General features: G+C 42.7%; 1 protein-coding gene across 1 annotated transcript in view; it reads right to left on the bottom strand.

Moving 5' to 3' along the window:
- MCF2L2 (MCF.2 cell line derived transforming sequence-like 2) overlaps positions 1–16,006 on the bottom strand; it is a 150,752-nt gene that overhangs the window by 114,821 nt on the left and 19,925 nt on the right. Inside the window, exon 2 of the mRNA XM_058811891.1 lies at positions 844–927. Within this exon, the coding sequence (XP_058667874.1) occupies positions 844–927 (84 nt within the window). The remainder of the gene's footprint in view (positions 1–843; positions 928–16,006) is intronic.

The following is a 16,006-nucleotide window of genomic DNA, read 5'->3' as shown; positions in this document are numbered from 1 at the left end:
ACAGAGCAAGAATTGGGCCTGCCAAGCTGACCATTTCCAGAGCTGGTTTGGTGCACTCTGTGCACTCTACAGCCACCAAGAGGGACAGGGTTTCCAAGAGGACCTTCTTATAATCTCAGCATTTTGTGCAAAATCATTACACCACTGTTTCTATGAGGAAAATGATCAGCAAATTCTGAATTTTCTTATTTGTAGAACAGACAGAAATAGAGACAAAAGGAGTTGCCAGAGGCCATGCAGTCAACAGCAGAGACTGTTTTAGGACCTAGATAAGATTTTATCATCTACAGTATCCAAAATAATGAATTAAATAATTTGCCAAATATTTCAGTATCAGCTCTTTCTTTAGGGAAGGAACTGCGTCACTTTGTGTGATTGCAAATTTCAGGCAAACAAAAGACTATGTAATAATCATATCTTTTAAAGATTAGAACCTTACATTTTAGCAATGAATCATTTCTAAAACAAAGGCAAATGAGGAAGAAGGGGGAGGTCATGAATAGATCCCTGATAGACCAACATCTTTTCCCACAAACAAGATACTTGGACATTGTGCAAAGATATGTAGTGAAAGTTTTGTTTAATTTCTTGCCCTCTACATAGGTTCCTCCCAGCCCATTGTGGAGAACATGGAAAATTAACTTGCCTTAAAAAAGCAATTACAGCAGCTTGGCACTTTTCCATTCCATACACCGTGAATATCTGACTGCAGCAGCATTTCTCAGGAGCAATATGAAAATACTATTGCCACTGCTGTACAGAGCTGAAGGGTCACAGACAGCATGACACATTCCAGTATGTCTCCAAGAGAATCACAGAGTGTCATTACCAGCAACTTCTTACCTGACAAGATTGCAAATTGCCTGTGGAGCTGCTCTATTATATCCACTGCTACCAGCGGCCGTATCTCCTGCTGCATGATTTCATCTGTGCAAGGGAAAACAGAAATCTTCCGTGAGTTCATAAAGCCTCAATGACAATTTTTTCCTCCTTTAACAACCCAGCAAAACAAAGATGACACTCCAAGCCTAGCCAGACTATTGCCTGAGCTATTATATGACTATTGTGGTAAAGATTATGGTACTTACACAGTCTCCTCTTCAGCCTATTAACTTCATCTATTGCCTTGTGATTTCAGAGAGAGCTTTTCATAAACCAGCTCCAGCGGATTTGCCAGAGCTTGCCACAGGTTTGCTCAAGCTGACAGCTGCTCCTCACCACTTCAGGTTCCATATTAAGTCACTGCATTTGGCCTCCCACTACAGCAGTTTTTCAGTCTTTGAAGCAGTGAAATCTACTCCACATACATGGCCCTGTTCCACCCTGAACTCCCCGAGCTCTGCTGGAGGACTTTGTGTAGCCAGCCAATCCACAAGAGTTTCCTTTCCCGATGCTTTTTCCGCTACAAGCAAATTCATAGTAAAAGGAGGAAATCAGGGGCTGTGAGAGTTTCTTCTCATGAAAACAAAGCCTGTTATTTTAACTAAGCCTGTTAGTTTAAACACTAAAATGGTAAAAATTAACTTGGCAAGCAGCTGGGCAAAAAATGACCTCAATTTTTGTGTGTGATCTATGGAGTGAAAAGTAATTACAGTTTCACATGGAGCTAATTTGATCTCTTTTTGTAACAGGTGCACCCAGTTATTTTCCCCACTCTTCACACCAGTCTAAACCAGCAACATTTACAAGAAATATCTGCCAACTTAACTGGCAGGATCAAGGTTTATGTTCTGATGACACCTATTGGAACTACTCCTTTAGCCACTGTACAGAACAACAACCAGTCCTGGTGTTGTACAGATCACCTCTAAGTACCCAGACAGCAGGTGGAAGGAAGGAGGCTGGGTCCAGATAGACCACAGACCTCTCAGAGACTTGCCCAGCCCTCCAGGGTAACAAACCTATCGGTAGTTAAGTTTGTGTTTGATGTTTGCCAATGTGAAGACATCATTAATATTAACCAGTCTTGAGCAAAACAGAAATTCCACCACATACCCAACTCCTATTTAGCTTTATTAGCTTGCTCTAAACATAGTTTGGTTTCTGGTTGCTAAATATCCTTTTTATTCAGAAGGTTTTTGTGATGTAAAGATAAAATGAAGCAAAAGAAACAAGAACTGCAGAGTACCAGCTAGTTCTTATCAAATCTCCTGCCTGGGCAAGACAAACCTCATGAGATTGCTGTAAAAGTCACACTCAGGAGGAGATGTTCAGATGATGAGAAAGGTGGTACAAAACACATTTGGTGACTAGGAATCACACATCCAATAAGTCAGTACAGTTCATACATTGACATGCTGGGAAAAGCAATTGCAGCAAAAGAAACCAGCAGGAGACAGAAAATCTGAGAAAACAAGGGAAGGCACCTCACAGCCCAATGGGCAAATCAGATCATGCGGCTATGAAATGTCAGCAGTGTAGCCACAGCACTCAAGGTCCCATTTGCACTTCCTCTAGGACAGTGCTTAAAGGTATTTACTCCCCAGCATGGAAGAATTTGTAATACCATCACAGCATAGACCTTGCAGTAGAGGTCCCAGTCCTTGGAAACATGATTGATTACCTAGGGCTGCTGGAGGAAGTTTTTAATCTTTGACTAGAAGAAAAGCTTGAAAAAAAAACTTATAAGCAAACAAAAAGACACAAGTCTGGGTTTGTTTCAAAGCTATGACATTTGCCTAGCACCAGTGAGCATTAATCATTTATATCTTCCACTGGCTTTATCCCAGGAAGCTCTGAAGCCTCTCTGGTCTGAACTGCAAGCCAGAAGGCAGCAGGAAGTGCTGCTCACCCTCGTGGGTAGAAGCAAGGCACCATTTTTCTGTGGGACTGATATTCCAGCTGAGAAACCCCTTCTTCAGGGTGATGTGAGCTGGTATTGAGCTGACAGCCACAGGTTCATAGACACTTCAGAAAAACTTACTGATGACAGGCACATTTTAACACTACATGGGGCCAAGGGGAAGGTTTCAGGAAGCTGAAAAGCTGCAGGAACGTGACAACTACCTTGTTTCATAGCATCCCTTGCTAATATCTACAGAGGACATTGGACAACTCCTGGTCACTTCAGAGCAGTCCTGCCCTCTGATAAAATCTGTATTTCTATAGGCATGCAACTCAAGATCTTATCAAAACCAGCCAAGTGTCTGCAACATATTTATTTTGGGAAACTTGACTCAGACATTTCCCACCTTCTGTGTGATTGCTCTTGTGGTCTTCACTTTTTTTTTTTTTTTTTTTTTTTTTGAAGAGGCAGTTATTCATAGCCTCTGAAATTTCAAAAAGAAAAATTGAATTGTTTGGTGTTACATGAAACAATGCCAATCCCCTGTACGGGTCATCAAAGATGAACATTTACATATACCATACAGTTCTTCATTACTTGAATTAATTGAATTTGTCAGGACAATTTAAATATGAATAAGGATGTGATAAAAGAGGAAAAAAAGTAAAAGAAACAACTCAGTTCATGTACTCTTGGTTCTCCTCTTGAATTACTATAAATTAAATTCCCAGCAGAGGCCAGTTTCAATGCAGAAGAATTAGGCCTTAAGTTTTGCTTCCCAAGGTTTTCTACCAAGGGGGAGGAAAAGAAAAGCAATTACTACAGCCATCTGTCTGGCACAGCTTCTCCTCCTTCCCAGCTCTCCAGGGAGGCTCACTGCAACTGTGCTATCTGATCCTCAAGGGAAAGCCATTCAGTTATGCTTCATAATTCCTCATTCAACAATGCAACCTGCTTGGGCTTGCAAAAACACACTCATTCTGTGTCTCATCCAGCTCTGTGTGCTCCCACAGCAGGTCTGGAGGAACTACACCAACAGCAGAGGGTTAAAAACAACAAAGAATATCCCCTTGTTCTTTCCTCTCTTCTCTGAGCAGACACAAACTAGTTTACATGCTAATGGCAACTAATTGTTTCCAACAGCACTGGAAAGGTGACCTGCTGGAGTGAGGGACTGGACTGCACCAGCAGATTGACACAGCAGTGCCTGTTGCTCCACCAAGGACAACTAAAGGCCACCAGCCACACCAGGACATTGGGGCTTCTTTGTTTTAAGTGGCTGGAGGCTACAACTGCCTGGCCTTCTGCTGACTGCAGGAGAGGATGGCTTCAATCCCCCATCTGAAGCCACTACTCTTGGAATAATGGGCTACAAATTTCCAGAGCAAAGTTCATGTCTTCTTAATGACAGCCTAATATGTCATTCACAGTGAAAGAAGACAGCTGACAGTGAAAGAAAATCTTTTCTAAAATAGTCAAGTACATCAGCCTACTTCTACTTTGTGCAAGCTCTGTCAAAAGTTATGCTCAGAGTTTTCACAACTTTTTAAAGAAAAATCAGATCGCTGATGTGATGGAAAAGGGTCAGGCAAGATTAAGCATCAGGCCAAATATTTCTTGGTCAGATATTTCATTTTAAGAACGTGAAAGCACACCTTACATTCTTATGTTCTTATGTTTTTAGAAAGTTGGAATCCAAAGTTTGATCCAAAGTTTGAAAGTGGCAGAATTCCTACAGTCCAGAACTTCTGCCAGGTCCTGAGTCTGCTTTGCTTCCACCAACAACAGCCAAGTCTAGCAGAGCTAAGTTAAATTTCAAGAATTAAACACACTAAGGGAACCAATTTGCACATTTGACTGATAAGGTTTAAGCAGGCTAAAGGATTTGAAAATATTCCGTCCCACCAGAATTCCCAGTTCAAGTCCTTAAGCAAAACATTTCCCTTTTTGAAGGTCAAAAAGAACTTCAAGGTTATTACATCAGAGAAAGAATCTCTTAGTTTGGAATCCTTTTTTAAAATTTCTATTTATTTTTCTTTCTCACCCCTGGTTTACTTTCTGAAAACGTTTGTTTATTCCCTCAGCCCAGGCAGACAAACAGTGAGGTCAGTTACTGATACAAGCTGCTGTGCTACAGATTGTTCTAAAGAGGAACTAAAAATCTAGCTATAAACAGAAGGGAAATCTCATCCTTTCTCTTATTCTTCTGCACATTCCTGCCACCTCTTTTTTTGCTCACCCATGTTGAGTCAACTGAAAACTAAGCCAGGAACAACATTATTGTAAATAAGGTGAAGCATCATTTCCTCAGTGATTGCTTCTGATCTGGGTTAGCTCTCTGCAAAGCTGCTTGAAGGGTACAAGAGCTGGTAATGCATGGGAGGGGTGGGGGTGGCAAAGCCAGGACTACCCTTCCAGGAGAGAATCACACTTAGGTCAGCTTAGGGCAAAAGCCAAAATGAAGCATAGGTGACTGGTATCAACTTTTCTCTCAGATCAATTTTTCACCAAGCACAACTGTAAAACCTACAAAGAGTATTTGTTTAAAAGCAATTTCTTCTCTCATTAAAGCCAAGTTTCATAGCAGAGTTTGGTAGCTGTCTCCCAAAGACTGAATCTTTCCAAAATATTTAAGTAACTCTTGGTCATGTTTGGAAGTATCTGTTTAAGTTGGTGGATTTTTAGTTGCAACAGCAACCCAGTTTTGTGTACACTTAGATAGTAGAAATCTGGAGAAGCAAGGTTAGGAGCAAGATCCTGTCTTGACTGATGCACTGCCAACATGTTCCAGTCCCTTGAGAAGGGGACAGATTGAGGCCATGGTGTGGAAGGAATTGCCTTGCAAATTTTCCCAAACAATCTCCATGAAAGGTTAGAAATGCACCTTTCCCTGAAGAGCTCAAAAAGCTGTGAGTCCCAGTGTCTACCTGGGCAGAAGCTGAACTGGTGCCTGATGTGATTTTCTCTCACACAGCAGATGTGCTCTGAAGTTCTCTCCTGACATCACACTGAGCCATGATTGGTATTTTCAAGGCATTCTGTGCAGTTTAATGATGGAGGTACAGCTTTACCTAGCCTGGCTCTGCAGGCACATATTCCTGCTGATTTTAAGTCTTTCAGGGAAGACTGTTCAAATTCTTCATATCACTGTATTTTTCAATTAATCTCATTTACTAAATTTGATGCTTATTTTAACATAAAATTATAAGAGTGGAGGTCACAGATTGAAAAGACCTGTTTAGAAGCTGTATTTTCCTGTGCTCCAGGAGTGGTTACAGACTTTAGTAAGCTGTTTTTACAGGCAGGCACAGTACACATTAAGACTCTATGGCTGATTTATAAGGGGAAGAAAGTAGAGCTGTTCATATAAAACTGAAATCTTGCCCTCCCAAATGGAAATGCACCCTCTAGGCATGATGTCAGCTTTCTAAGCCAATGTCAAAATATTTTGGAATATACTTCCTTGGATGAAGAAACAGATTTTGCTGCTTTTTCCATTTAACCACTTCTTCAAAAACAGTCTTTGGATGTTCTTGTATGAAGGAGATTTTTTGTTTGTTTTTAAAGAAGTCTTAAATTTTATTGGTAAATAACAAAAATTTTAAAAGCTTTATTCTGCATAGGTAAACTCCCATTTTAATTTACTGTTGGTACATTCTGCAAAAATACATTGGTGTGTACACATTTATACTTATAGCCACACTTCAAGGATTTTAATGACTATTTACTGACACCATACATTTGTGCACACATCTAGGAATTCTCCATTAATAATCCCCATAAAAGCTAAATTTACAAACTAATATAAAATTCTCAAAGCACCCTCCACTGTTCAGTTCAATTCATATCCTAGCCTATTATGAAGATACTTATAATACTGCTGTAAAATTGTAAGAGATAGATAAGAAATTATTAACAAATCTTCACTCTGCACTATGAATTATCCATAATCAGAAAAGATCTAAAGAAACACACCATACCACATCATCTGCTCAGCAAGATATTGCTTGATTTCACAGACCACCCCCTGGTGGGGGGATGCTACATCCTACTATCCACAAAACTGAAACTTCCCTAATAAAAGGCATTAAAGGCAAAGGTCCAATCTCAGCATTCAATAAATAAATCCAGATTTATAGCAGCATGGGACATGCTCTTGCCTAGTGCCTCAGCAGTAAAAACTTCTTGATAGTTTCTGATTTTTGCCAGAGAAAAGTTAATTCATCTTCTTCCCAAAATCTGTCCTTCACAACAATGCTGGATTACTAAAACACAAATTCCTGCTCAGAAAATAGAAAAAAAGAATATTTCCATAATGTCATGCTAAAAACCATCATGAATAACAAAACCCACATGTGGCAAACTGCAAAGCTAAAATATGCTCACTACAATGCCTGGACACTGAGCTAATCAAGAGATACAGCAGGCTGTACAGCAGACTCCGTTCCTTTCTCCTAGAGCTAGCCAGGAGACAGTTTCATAGCTGAAACTCTATCTCAGAAGAATTCTAGCCACTGGCTCTGCCCTCAACTATTGCATCCAGCAAAATAATTTCAGAGCCTATTCACATAATTTCTGAGCTCAGGAGCTGCTGGTTGCTTGCTCACTGCTGAACAGAGGCCAGTTAGTTAAAAAATATTTCCCTGGTTACTGTATTGGAGACAAACAGTGAGCCCCAGCAGGCACCTCTGCTGCCAGCAGCACTGAGTGTATCTCCGGGACAAGCTGCTCACAGCCCACCTCTGCCCGGGACAGCTCCCAGCCACCCTCCTGCAGCCTCCTCCACGCTGTCACCAGCAGCCCAGCTCAGAAGCCCAGCAGAAAAGCCACAGAAAGACAGGGCAAGGAGCGATGGTTCCCCTGCAGCCGCTCACGATCCCTCCCCGGTGAGGCAGCGCGGCTCCCGCAGTCCCGCTGTGGCAGCGAGCTCACCCGGGCACAGGGCAGCAGGGAGGGAGGGAGGGATGGAGAGAGAGAGGCCGCGCTCCCTGAGCAATCCTGGAGCCAACAGCGCTGCACCCAAGGGCTGAGGCTCTGCTGGAGGAGTCTGCACGGAGCGCTTCGGAACAGCTGCAGGGCAAAGCGACAGCAGAGAGCTCTGAGTGCTCCGGGGCCGGGTTTAACCCTGCCCAGGTACAGCTGCCTCTCCACTCGGGCCCCTCCAAAGGGACACTGGGGAGGCTTTCACAGCTTGGCACAAACAATAAAAGGACAGCCCAACAAGCAACAAAACAGACTGACTTTCTCAGACTGAGGCATGGAAAGGGCTTTCATTGAAATAACTTTAAATAATAGGGTGTTCAGGGCCAAGGGAAACCAGCAGTGCTGCTGTGAATTGCTGTCTCGGGTACTATCCCGAAGGCACACCCACACATCAGAACACAGCGCTGTTATTTAAAGACAAGGGAGAAGACTGCACGAGACCTCTGAATTTGGTAGGAAACATGACCTCAGGTTTTGAACAGGGGAGTAATCATTTTGACATATTTAGTTCAATGAATACTTCAGAACACAAGTTTTCAGTGCATGAAGGGAGTACACATGTGGCTTGAAGAAGGTGACATCACACCTATAGCAGTCTGAAGCAATACTGGGAAGCAACATAAACATTAGGTAACTCATAAAATTTACTGTCCCTTTACTGCCACAACGCCCAGCAGCTCAGCTGCTTTAGATATAAGTCACTCTTCAGCCAGGCTACAGTAGCTGTCCCCTAGGATGTATGATGCAATGGTAATATCTTTCTTGTTCTGTGTCTTCAAGATCCAAAAAGACAAGTGTCATTCATTCTATAGATAGGGAAATTGAGGCACAGGGGTAGGAATCCAGGTCACCAGTCAACCTCAGTTTTTCCCAGCAGTAAACTGAGGAGCAGACCAAAGTTGTTTCTACAGACAGGATACTGGACATTGGATCTCTCTTAAGGATAATACACCCAGGATTTCCATCCTTCTCCCATCAGCTAACCAACACAAACTATGATAATGCTTATAGTATAGCATGAGAAAACTAACAGGGTTTCTATGTAGTTACAAATGCATGCCAGATCTAAGCAGACATCACCATGCTTGGTACAAGATACACCTGAGAGCTTATGACACCTGCAGCTTTACAGACAGACACTACTTGGTGGATAAAGGTACAACAAGAGAGTGGCAAGATGCATGGATTTTACACTGCACCTCCTTTCTCAGCTTGCCAAACAAGTGAATTCACCAGCTGTAGTGGGTGTGTAATGTTACTCTCTGCTGCCTGTACCAGTTTAAACCACAGTTTGGCCACCAAACCAATGGTGTAACCAATGTACAAGATCTGTCTCCCATTCCAGACACGTTTTGCTCTCCTGGGAGCTTCCCCTCCCCTTCTGCTTGTGCAGAGTGAACAGACCAGAGCCCTGCTGGCCAGCGAGCCCAGCCCAGCCCCGGGGCAGCCCAGACAGCAGCAGAGCCTGTGCACAGCTGGGTCCCAGCCAGATGTGGGGTAGCCCACGGCCCCCTCCTGGCACCATCCCTCACCTGCCTCCCTGGGAGCACAGAGGGACAAGTGTCACATCGGTCCCAGTGGCTGATCAATGTGCCAGATGATTACAGTCTGAAAAGCACTTTAACCCTGTGTGTAGAGATGCTGCAGAAGCAGCAGAGCGAGCCGTGGAGTCAGCAGATGAAATGCCACTCTGCAAGTGAATGGAAATTACTAACTTTATATTTAGGATAAAAGGAGAACAATGAATTCACCATGGAAGGGGCACCAAGAAATTCCTCAGGCCACTATATTCTCCTTGGGCAGTACTTTAAGTTTCATAAGATAAATTTACACATCAGACATTTTTTCATTTGGGTAATTAGTACAGGTAATTTCAGTATGCATTGGCAAAATGTCTTTGCCAAGCTGAAAAGGCTTAGTTGTGCCTCTCTCAGCAGAACAATATTTTGTACTATCCAAATATTATCTCACCAGCCCATAGAATAGGGTAATACTGACATTTCAGTTTTTGTTACTGGGAAGCAACTGTATTACACATTTAAGTATACTTTAAAAGAATAATAAAATTCAAGGACATGATCCTCTCTGGCTGCAATACACCCCAGTTTCCTTGAAATAACTTGCACCATGTCAGCATCTGTCTCCAAACATTCATGTGTTCACTTGTGGGTGTGGGCCACCAAAAGTATGACAAGAAATGGCTCATACCCAAATGCCTCAAACTCAGAGATCATATCCCAGATTCTTTCACTGCAGGACCAGAGAGAACCACTAGGTTCATTGTGTTTGACTTGTTGAACACACAAGATGTTCATGGCAATTGGATTAAACCAGCATTTTAGAAAGCTCTTTAATCTTATGTTAAAGACTTCAGGCAACTGCAAATCTACTGTTTCCTCTAGAGAAGGCCTAACACAAAGAAGTTGGCTTGTGTTTTACAGCTCCCACTTTGACTAACAGCCCACTGATTTCTATTGTGCTTTTGACTTGAAAATTTAAGTTGCCCCCCATTTCATCCATTCTCTGACAGATGTCACTTCTTGAGCCTAGGGGTAAAGTCAAGGGAAAATGGAACACAGTACCCCTTTACCCCTTCCCATTTCACCTCAGCTTTTCCCAATGCTAGCAAATTATGACCTTACTAATTAACAGTATCCCAATTTAAAAATCAGGTCTGCAGACCTCCTGCAGAGGCATCCCCAGAAGCACACTGTCTCAAGGTGTGACTCAGGAGTTTAGACAAATAGCCTAAACTGAACAATCCCCAGTATAATGACTCATAGGCACAGGTTCTGAATATAAATAAGGCATTGACTCTGTGCAAAATAAAGATGCTGGGATATTCCAACTTAGAAAAGGGTGAAAAAAACCAAAACGCTTGGTCAATAATTCTTGTCTGTTGTAAGAACCTGGAGGATTTTCTTCCCCTTGAAAAATGAAATTAACTAACAGGATCAGAAATTTGTGCAACAAGACACTTGCATAGTCCAAATATTCATATATAGCTGGGCTGCTCCAACCAAGCATTTATTTATCATTATTTTATACTTGATCCTGAGTATCTCTAGTAGATAATGTGGTGAAGAAGCAAAGTCCATGTCTTAGAAAAGTCACTGGTCAGGCTAATCCATAGCAAGATTCAGGTAATAAAGCTGCAGTACAATTTGTATTAAAAAAATCAATACATTAGCACAGGAGAATTGGGTCTTTAAGTGAGGTGTGAAGCAGCAGAACTGGCTGAATTTGGAGAATGTGCTCTGTGGGCATAACCAGGGTGAGAGCTCTGCACAGGCACTCTCCAACCTCCCAGCACACTCAGCACCATTCTCCCCTGAAATCTTCTCCCCAGGCAGTTTACACTACAATTTAGGTAATAAAGAAAAGCAAACTGGGCTATTATATTGTGGTAATAAGTCCCACAAGTTAACAAAACATTGCCAATTATAACAATCTGTCTATCCATGTTTAATGCTTTTCCATTTTGCTGAGCTGTTTCTTGCTCTGGTATCATGGGAGAAAGGGAAAAACATAAATACCCACAAGGCCTCTGCTCTAACTTGCCCTCTGAGAATTTGTTCTCTTGATCTTTGCAGTTCTACATCTCTCTCAGAATTCTTTTAAATGAAAATCAAGCTGTGCCTTCACTATTTGTCTCATAATTGTCTGGACCTTTCTGATTAGGTAAACAGGGTTTTAGTATTTCTCAATCACAGCAGAGCACGCTGCATATGAATGGGAACAGGTGAAAAGAAACACAAGCATCTAAGATAATTGTCTTTTCTCAGAAAAACCTCTGTGGAAAACAGAATATTTTATTTCAGCTATTATATATGCAATGAGAGCCAGCTGAAAAAGGTTGTCCCAGGTCCCCTCGGTAGCATTTTTACTAAAGAGAAGAAGAAATACTGAATGCAAATAGAACCAGAACAATTTGAGCAATACACAAGGAGCCACTGTGACTGAGTCTCAAAGGATTTAGAAATACGTTCCACTTATCCTTCAGATTTTGGTCTTCACATGAAATAGCCACTTTCTCCAGTAACCAGCACTTTTGTGGCAAGGTCAGTCATTTGAAAAAGGAAAGCATTTCTCATTTATTTTACTACTAAAGGTGGAGAAGCTCCAAAAATTCCAACAAATTTCAGTCCCAATTCATTTCAGATGAGATTTCTTTCCAGAGATAGCACCATAATTCCTTAACCACTCAGTACTTGAGTCCCTATTCCTCCCTGAACAGATGGATCTGAAGAATTGGTTTTCAACTCCAGCAGTAAGAGAGACACAGCAGTAGGACTGAGAACAACCTCCAATGATTGCTGGACAGACAAAACTGCAGCATTCCTCTGTCCTACAGAGGACAAAAGCAGAAGCACTGCTAGCACAACAGACAGGTCCCTGTCCTACTGGCAAGGAGCCTCCTGCCTGGTTTTGCAGCAACAGCAAAATCCTGAAAAGCCTCAGTAATAAACTGCATATTCCTGTCTGCAGATTCACTACCCTGATTTAAGCAGCCACCAGCCTTGAGCACAGATGAAAAACATACAATTATTCCTCTAAAAATATAAAATTCCCTTGCAGCCCCAAGCTCCACAGCATGCAGAGACAGTCATAGCCAGCACAGGATCATTCATCCATGTAAAATCCCTGTGGGTACACGATCCCCTTGAGGACTTGAGCATCACAACAAGACAGGCTGACTAGGAGCATTTGGGGACAAAGGGGCCAGTTGGGCAAGAGGTGTCCTCAAGCATTAAAGGTGTTCACCAGCAGCAGGGTGACACAAATAGTCAGGTCCATGATGAAAAGACATGTGAGCCACTGTGCAAGAATGATGCATTTCATGGCAAGAGGCCATGCTTTGCTTTCAGCCTCAGTATCTGTTTTGTGAGGAACTGAGGGCACTCCAACAATGATCAGCCCTGGGCTGGGGTCCCTGCCACATCTCTCCCTGGCTTTCTGGGGGCTTCTTCCCTTTGGTTCTCATGCTGTGCTGTAACCAGCACCTTGGAGCTGCAGCTCCCAGTCTCAAGGTCACATAGTGGTGTTCAAAATAGCACCATTTGTACAGCAGACCCCAGAGGGCCCTGTAGGCAGCTCATATAGCCTGTTGCAGGGAGCCAGGGCAGTGGAGCTCTCAGCAGGCATCATGTGTCCATAAGGAAACTGCCCTTCAGCTGGCCCCTCACAGCAGCACTTCTTTTTGTGAGCATTCACTATTTTTTCCCTTTACCTGAACAGAAGCCTACAACCATACCTCTAACCACTCATCAGAACAAATCACATTGATTGAAAGAAAGCCTTGAAACTTGCATGATCCAGGAATGTGGAAGATCGCACTGGAAGTGGAACACAGGAACTGGAATGGCTTGGCACAACTGCTTGCTGTGGGGTACTGCTGATAAAAGACAGGAAACCTGCAGGTCACTGCAAGCATGTGGCCTCTATTTCTGCTGTAGTTACCTGCATACCTTCCATATCTTCTCATTATGATATCTAATACACAAGATAAAATTGCAACAGAATATTCAAAAGGCTCCACAGGCATGGTCTGTACGTGTGTCCAGGGGATGGACAAGGTGAAAATTGCTCCATATTTTGGAGTGCATGAAGTACTGAGTAAACATCAGCCAACTGGACCTTAGCAACAGTCCAGCTCAACCTTTACACTGCAGAAAGGGTACTCCCTCTAAAATGCTGGTAAGTCAGAACATGCCCCAGGGATCCTGCATTGCCACTATGTTCAGAGAAAGCCACCCTGAGCAAAAGGCAGACAACGAGTCTTTGCTTGTAGGACTAGGTGGGGCAGACAGAATCCAAGTTCTCTGGGACAGACAATCTTTTTGCCTCTCTGTTTATGTAGCACAGACAGCTAAGAGAAACTGGTCTAGTCATCAAAGTAGTAATAAGTAGTCATAGCTACATCATCAGGATCCACTTTTTATGGAGGCAGGTAATTCCCACTCCTTCTTTACAGATAAGTAAACACAGGCCAAAAAAAACCCCACAATGAACACAAGGTCAGAGTCAGTTCAGAGCAGGAGAAAACAACCCACACAATGTTGTTAGGAATTCCTGTGCCACCTTGCCAGCTCCTTAGCCCCCATTCTGTGTCACCACACACAGAGCTGCCCCAGTGTGTTCTCACAACTCACACATCTCCAATACCTGCAGCTGAAGGCACCCTGTCCTCAGCAATAACTGAACTTCTGCCCCTGTGGCAGCTTTGCTGGCAGAATTTAATACTAAAGCAGCAAAGATGTTTTCTGCCTCACAAAATTACAACAGGCTCAGGCTGATCTGACATGCTCTCTGCTTCCTAGCAAAAAAATTATTTTCCAAGGGATTTCCACCCATAATACTATGCCAGGTAGTCTCTCAATATGAGAGGCAGAGAAGGTGTTTCCCTGGGAACAGTAACCATGGCAAAGCCCTTACCAGTCTCTTCCTCTCTCTACTACAGGAAGAAAAAGAGAAGCAGATGCCTGAGCTCTGCCTCCAGCAGGTCCACAGGCCCACAAAGCCATAAGCAACCTGATCAAACATTCAGGAAGGAACTCCAATGAATCCACTGTCTTTTACTGGATACCAGACGTTTCTGCCCTGCTGCTCTGAACTCGGAATGCCTCGGTACAAAGAGTGCAACTGGAAACATCAGTGTTACTGAGAGGTCAGCCAAATACAACAATGCATAGGTAGGCACTGAGCCCAAAGATCAGCATGGATGGATCACCCATAGAAGCAGAGGTACAATGGACTGGCTTTGCACTTTTCAAACCCTGACATTGTGCATTAGATCCCTGTTAAAGAAAGCATCTGCAAAGCCCAGTGTGTGAGCAGTGGCTGCAGCCATACCCTGCTTCTGAGCCACCTTTTTCTACAGAATATTCTCCATTTACCAGATCAAATGCAACTCTTGCAGAAGAGCTAATTAAATAATAATAAACAATTTAACTTCCAAGTACAATCATATTGCATCTTCTTGGGAGTCTTCAACATGCACTAGTGAACACCTTGCAAATTGCTGGATTTGAGGTTTACTAAGTATTTATTCAATTTAATGGGGCAAATCAAGGGGGGCTCTTTGAAAAATCTTCCTCTCAATGACACAGAGAAAAAGTGTTCTATGATTCAGCAATTTTGATATGTGAATAGACAGTCAACAACCTAGATTTCAACTGCATCACTCTACTTCAGAGTTAGCATGCAGTTAGCAAAAATTGCTAGGTACCAGTACCTTATACTAGCAACCCCCTGAGAGTGGAATACTGCCCTGTACCTGGGCTGACTCAGAGCACAAAAAGCTTTGTTTGCTACTTTCCAAATACAGTGAAACCAAAGTCTTTACAGAGAGGAAGATATTGACCTTCTACGTAGTAATTCAGGAGCACAGGGTGACAGGGTCAGCTGGGTCACAACACCCACTGCTCCAGCTCTTTACATTTATTTTTAAGAAGTATTTTCCATGCACTACCCCTGACACATACAGAAAACTCAGTGTCTTACACCTGAATGAAATAAACATTTATTCAGAACGAGTCTAACATTCATTTTAACTCCTTTAGGTCAAATCACTGCAAGTATCCCAGAAATATACAGCCAAGTCAAACACTGCAGTCACACCTGAGGTAATACCCAATTCCAGCCAGTTGCCTTTAATTATTACTGACTCCTCAGAGAAAGCTTTAAGAATATAATCTGTTTTTACAAATTGCCTGGGGATGCAATGCAATTACCACAAGGAGAAGATGTTATTTTGTTCAAGGATGCTACACTTACCTTTCTTTGCCATGCACTCCAGTCTAACACACCCTCCTATAAAATCATGGTAAGATTTCATTTCTCCTTCTGTGATCCGGACAGCAGTGAAAGGCAGATTCCTGGGTACCTGTTGTCCACATTTCCGACACCGAGAAGCCATTGCCACAGCTCAGGAGACTCCTGTCAGGAATCTGCTCTCTGTTTGCTGGAATCCAGCCTGATTCTTCAGCTGTCAGTCCAGCCTGGTGACTTTATCCCACTTAGTTCATTCAAGGTCACCCTCACCAGCAGGATGTTCACCATTGCAATTGGCTAAGACTTTTATAGGCTTACTGACTGTGTTTGTTTCTCCCTCCTTGCCTTCAATATCAGTTTACTTTAATCTCTCATTCAGAATGAAAGCTGTGAACCTCAGCGCAGTCCATGCCCTGAATGGCTTCCTTATCATTAATTTAAAGCTGTCTTATAAGCAACAATGAA

The sequence above is a fragment of the Ammospiza caudacuta genome, chromosome 11 (genome assembly GCF_027887145.1).
Source record: "Ammospiza caudacuta isolate bAmmCau1 chromosome 11, bAmmCau1.pri, whole genome shotgun sequence".
In the NCBI taxonomy this organism is placed as follows: domain Eukaryota; kingdom Metazoa; phylum Chordata; class Aves; order Passeriformes; family Passerellidae; genus Ammospiza; species Ammospiza caudacuta.
This window is presented reverse-complemented; position numbering and strand designations above follow the sequence as displayed.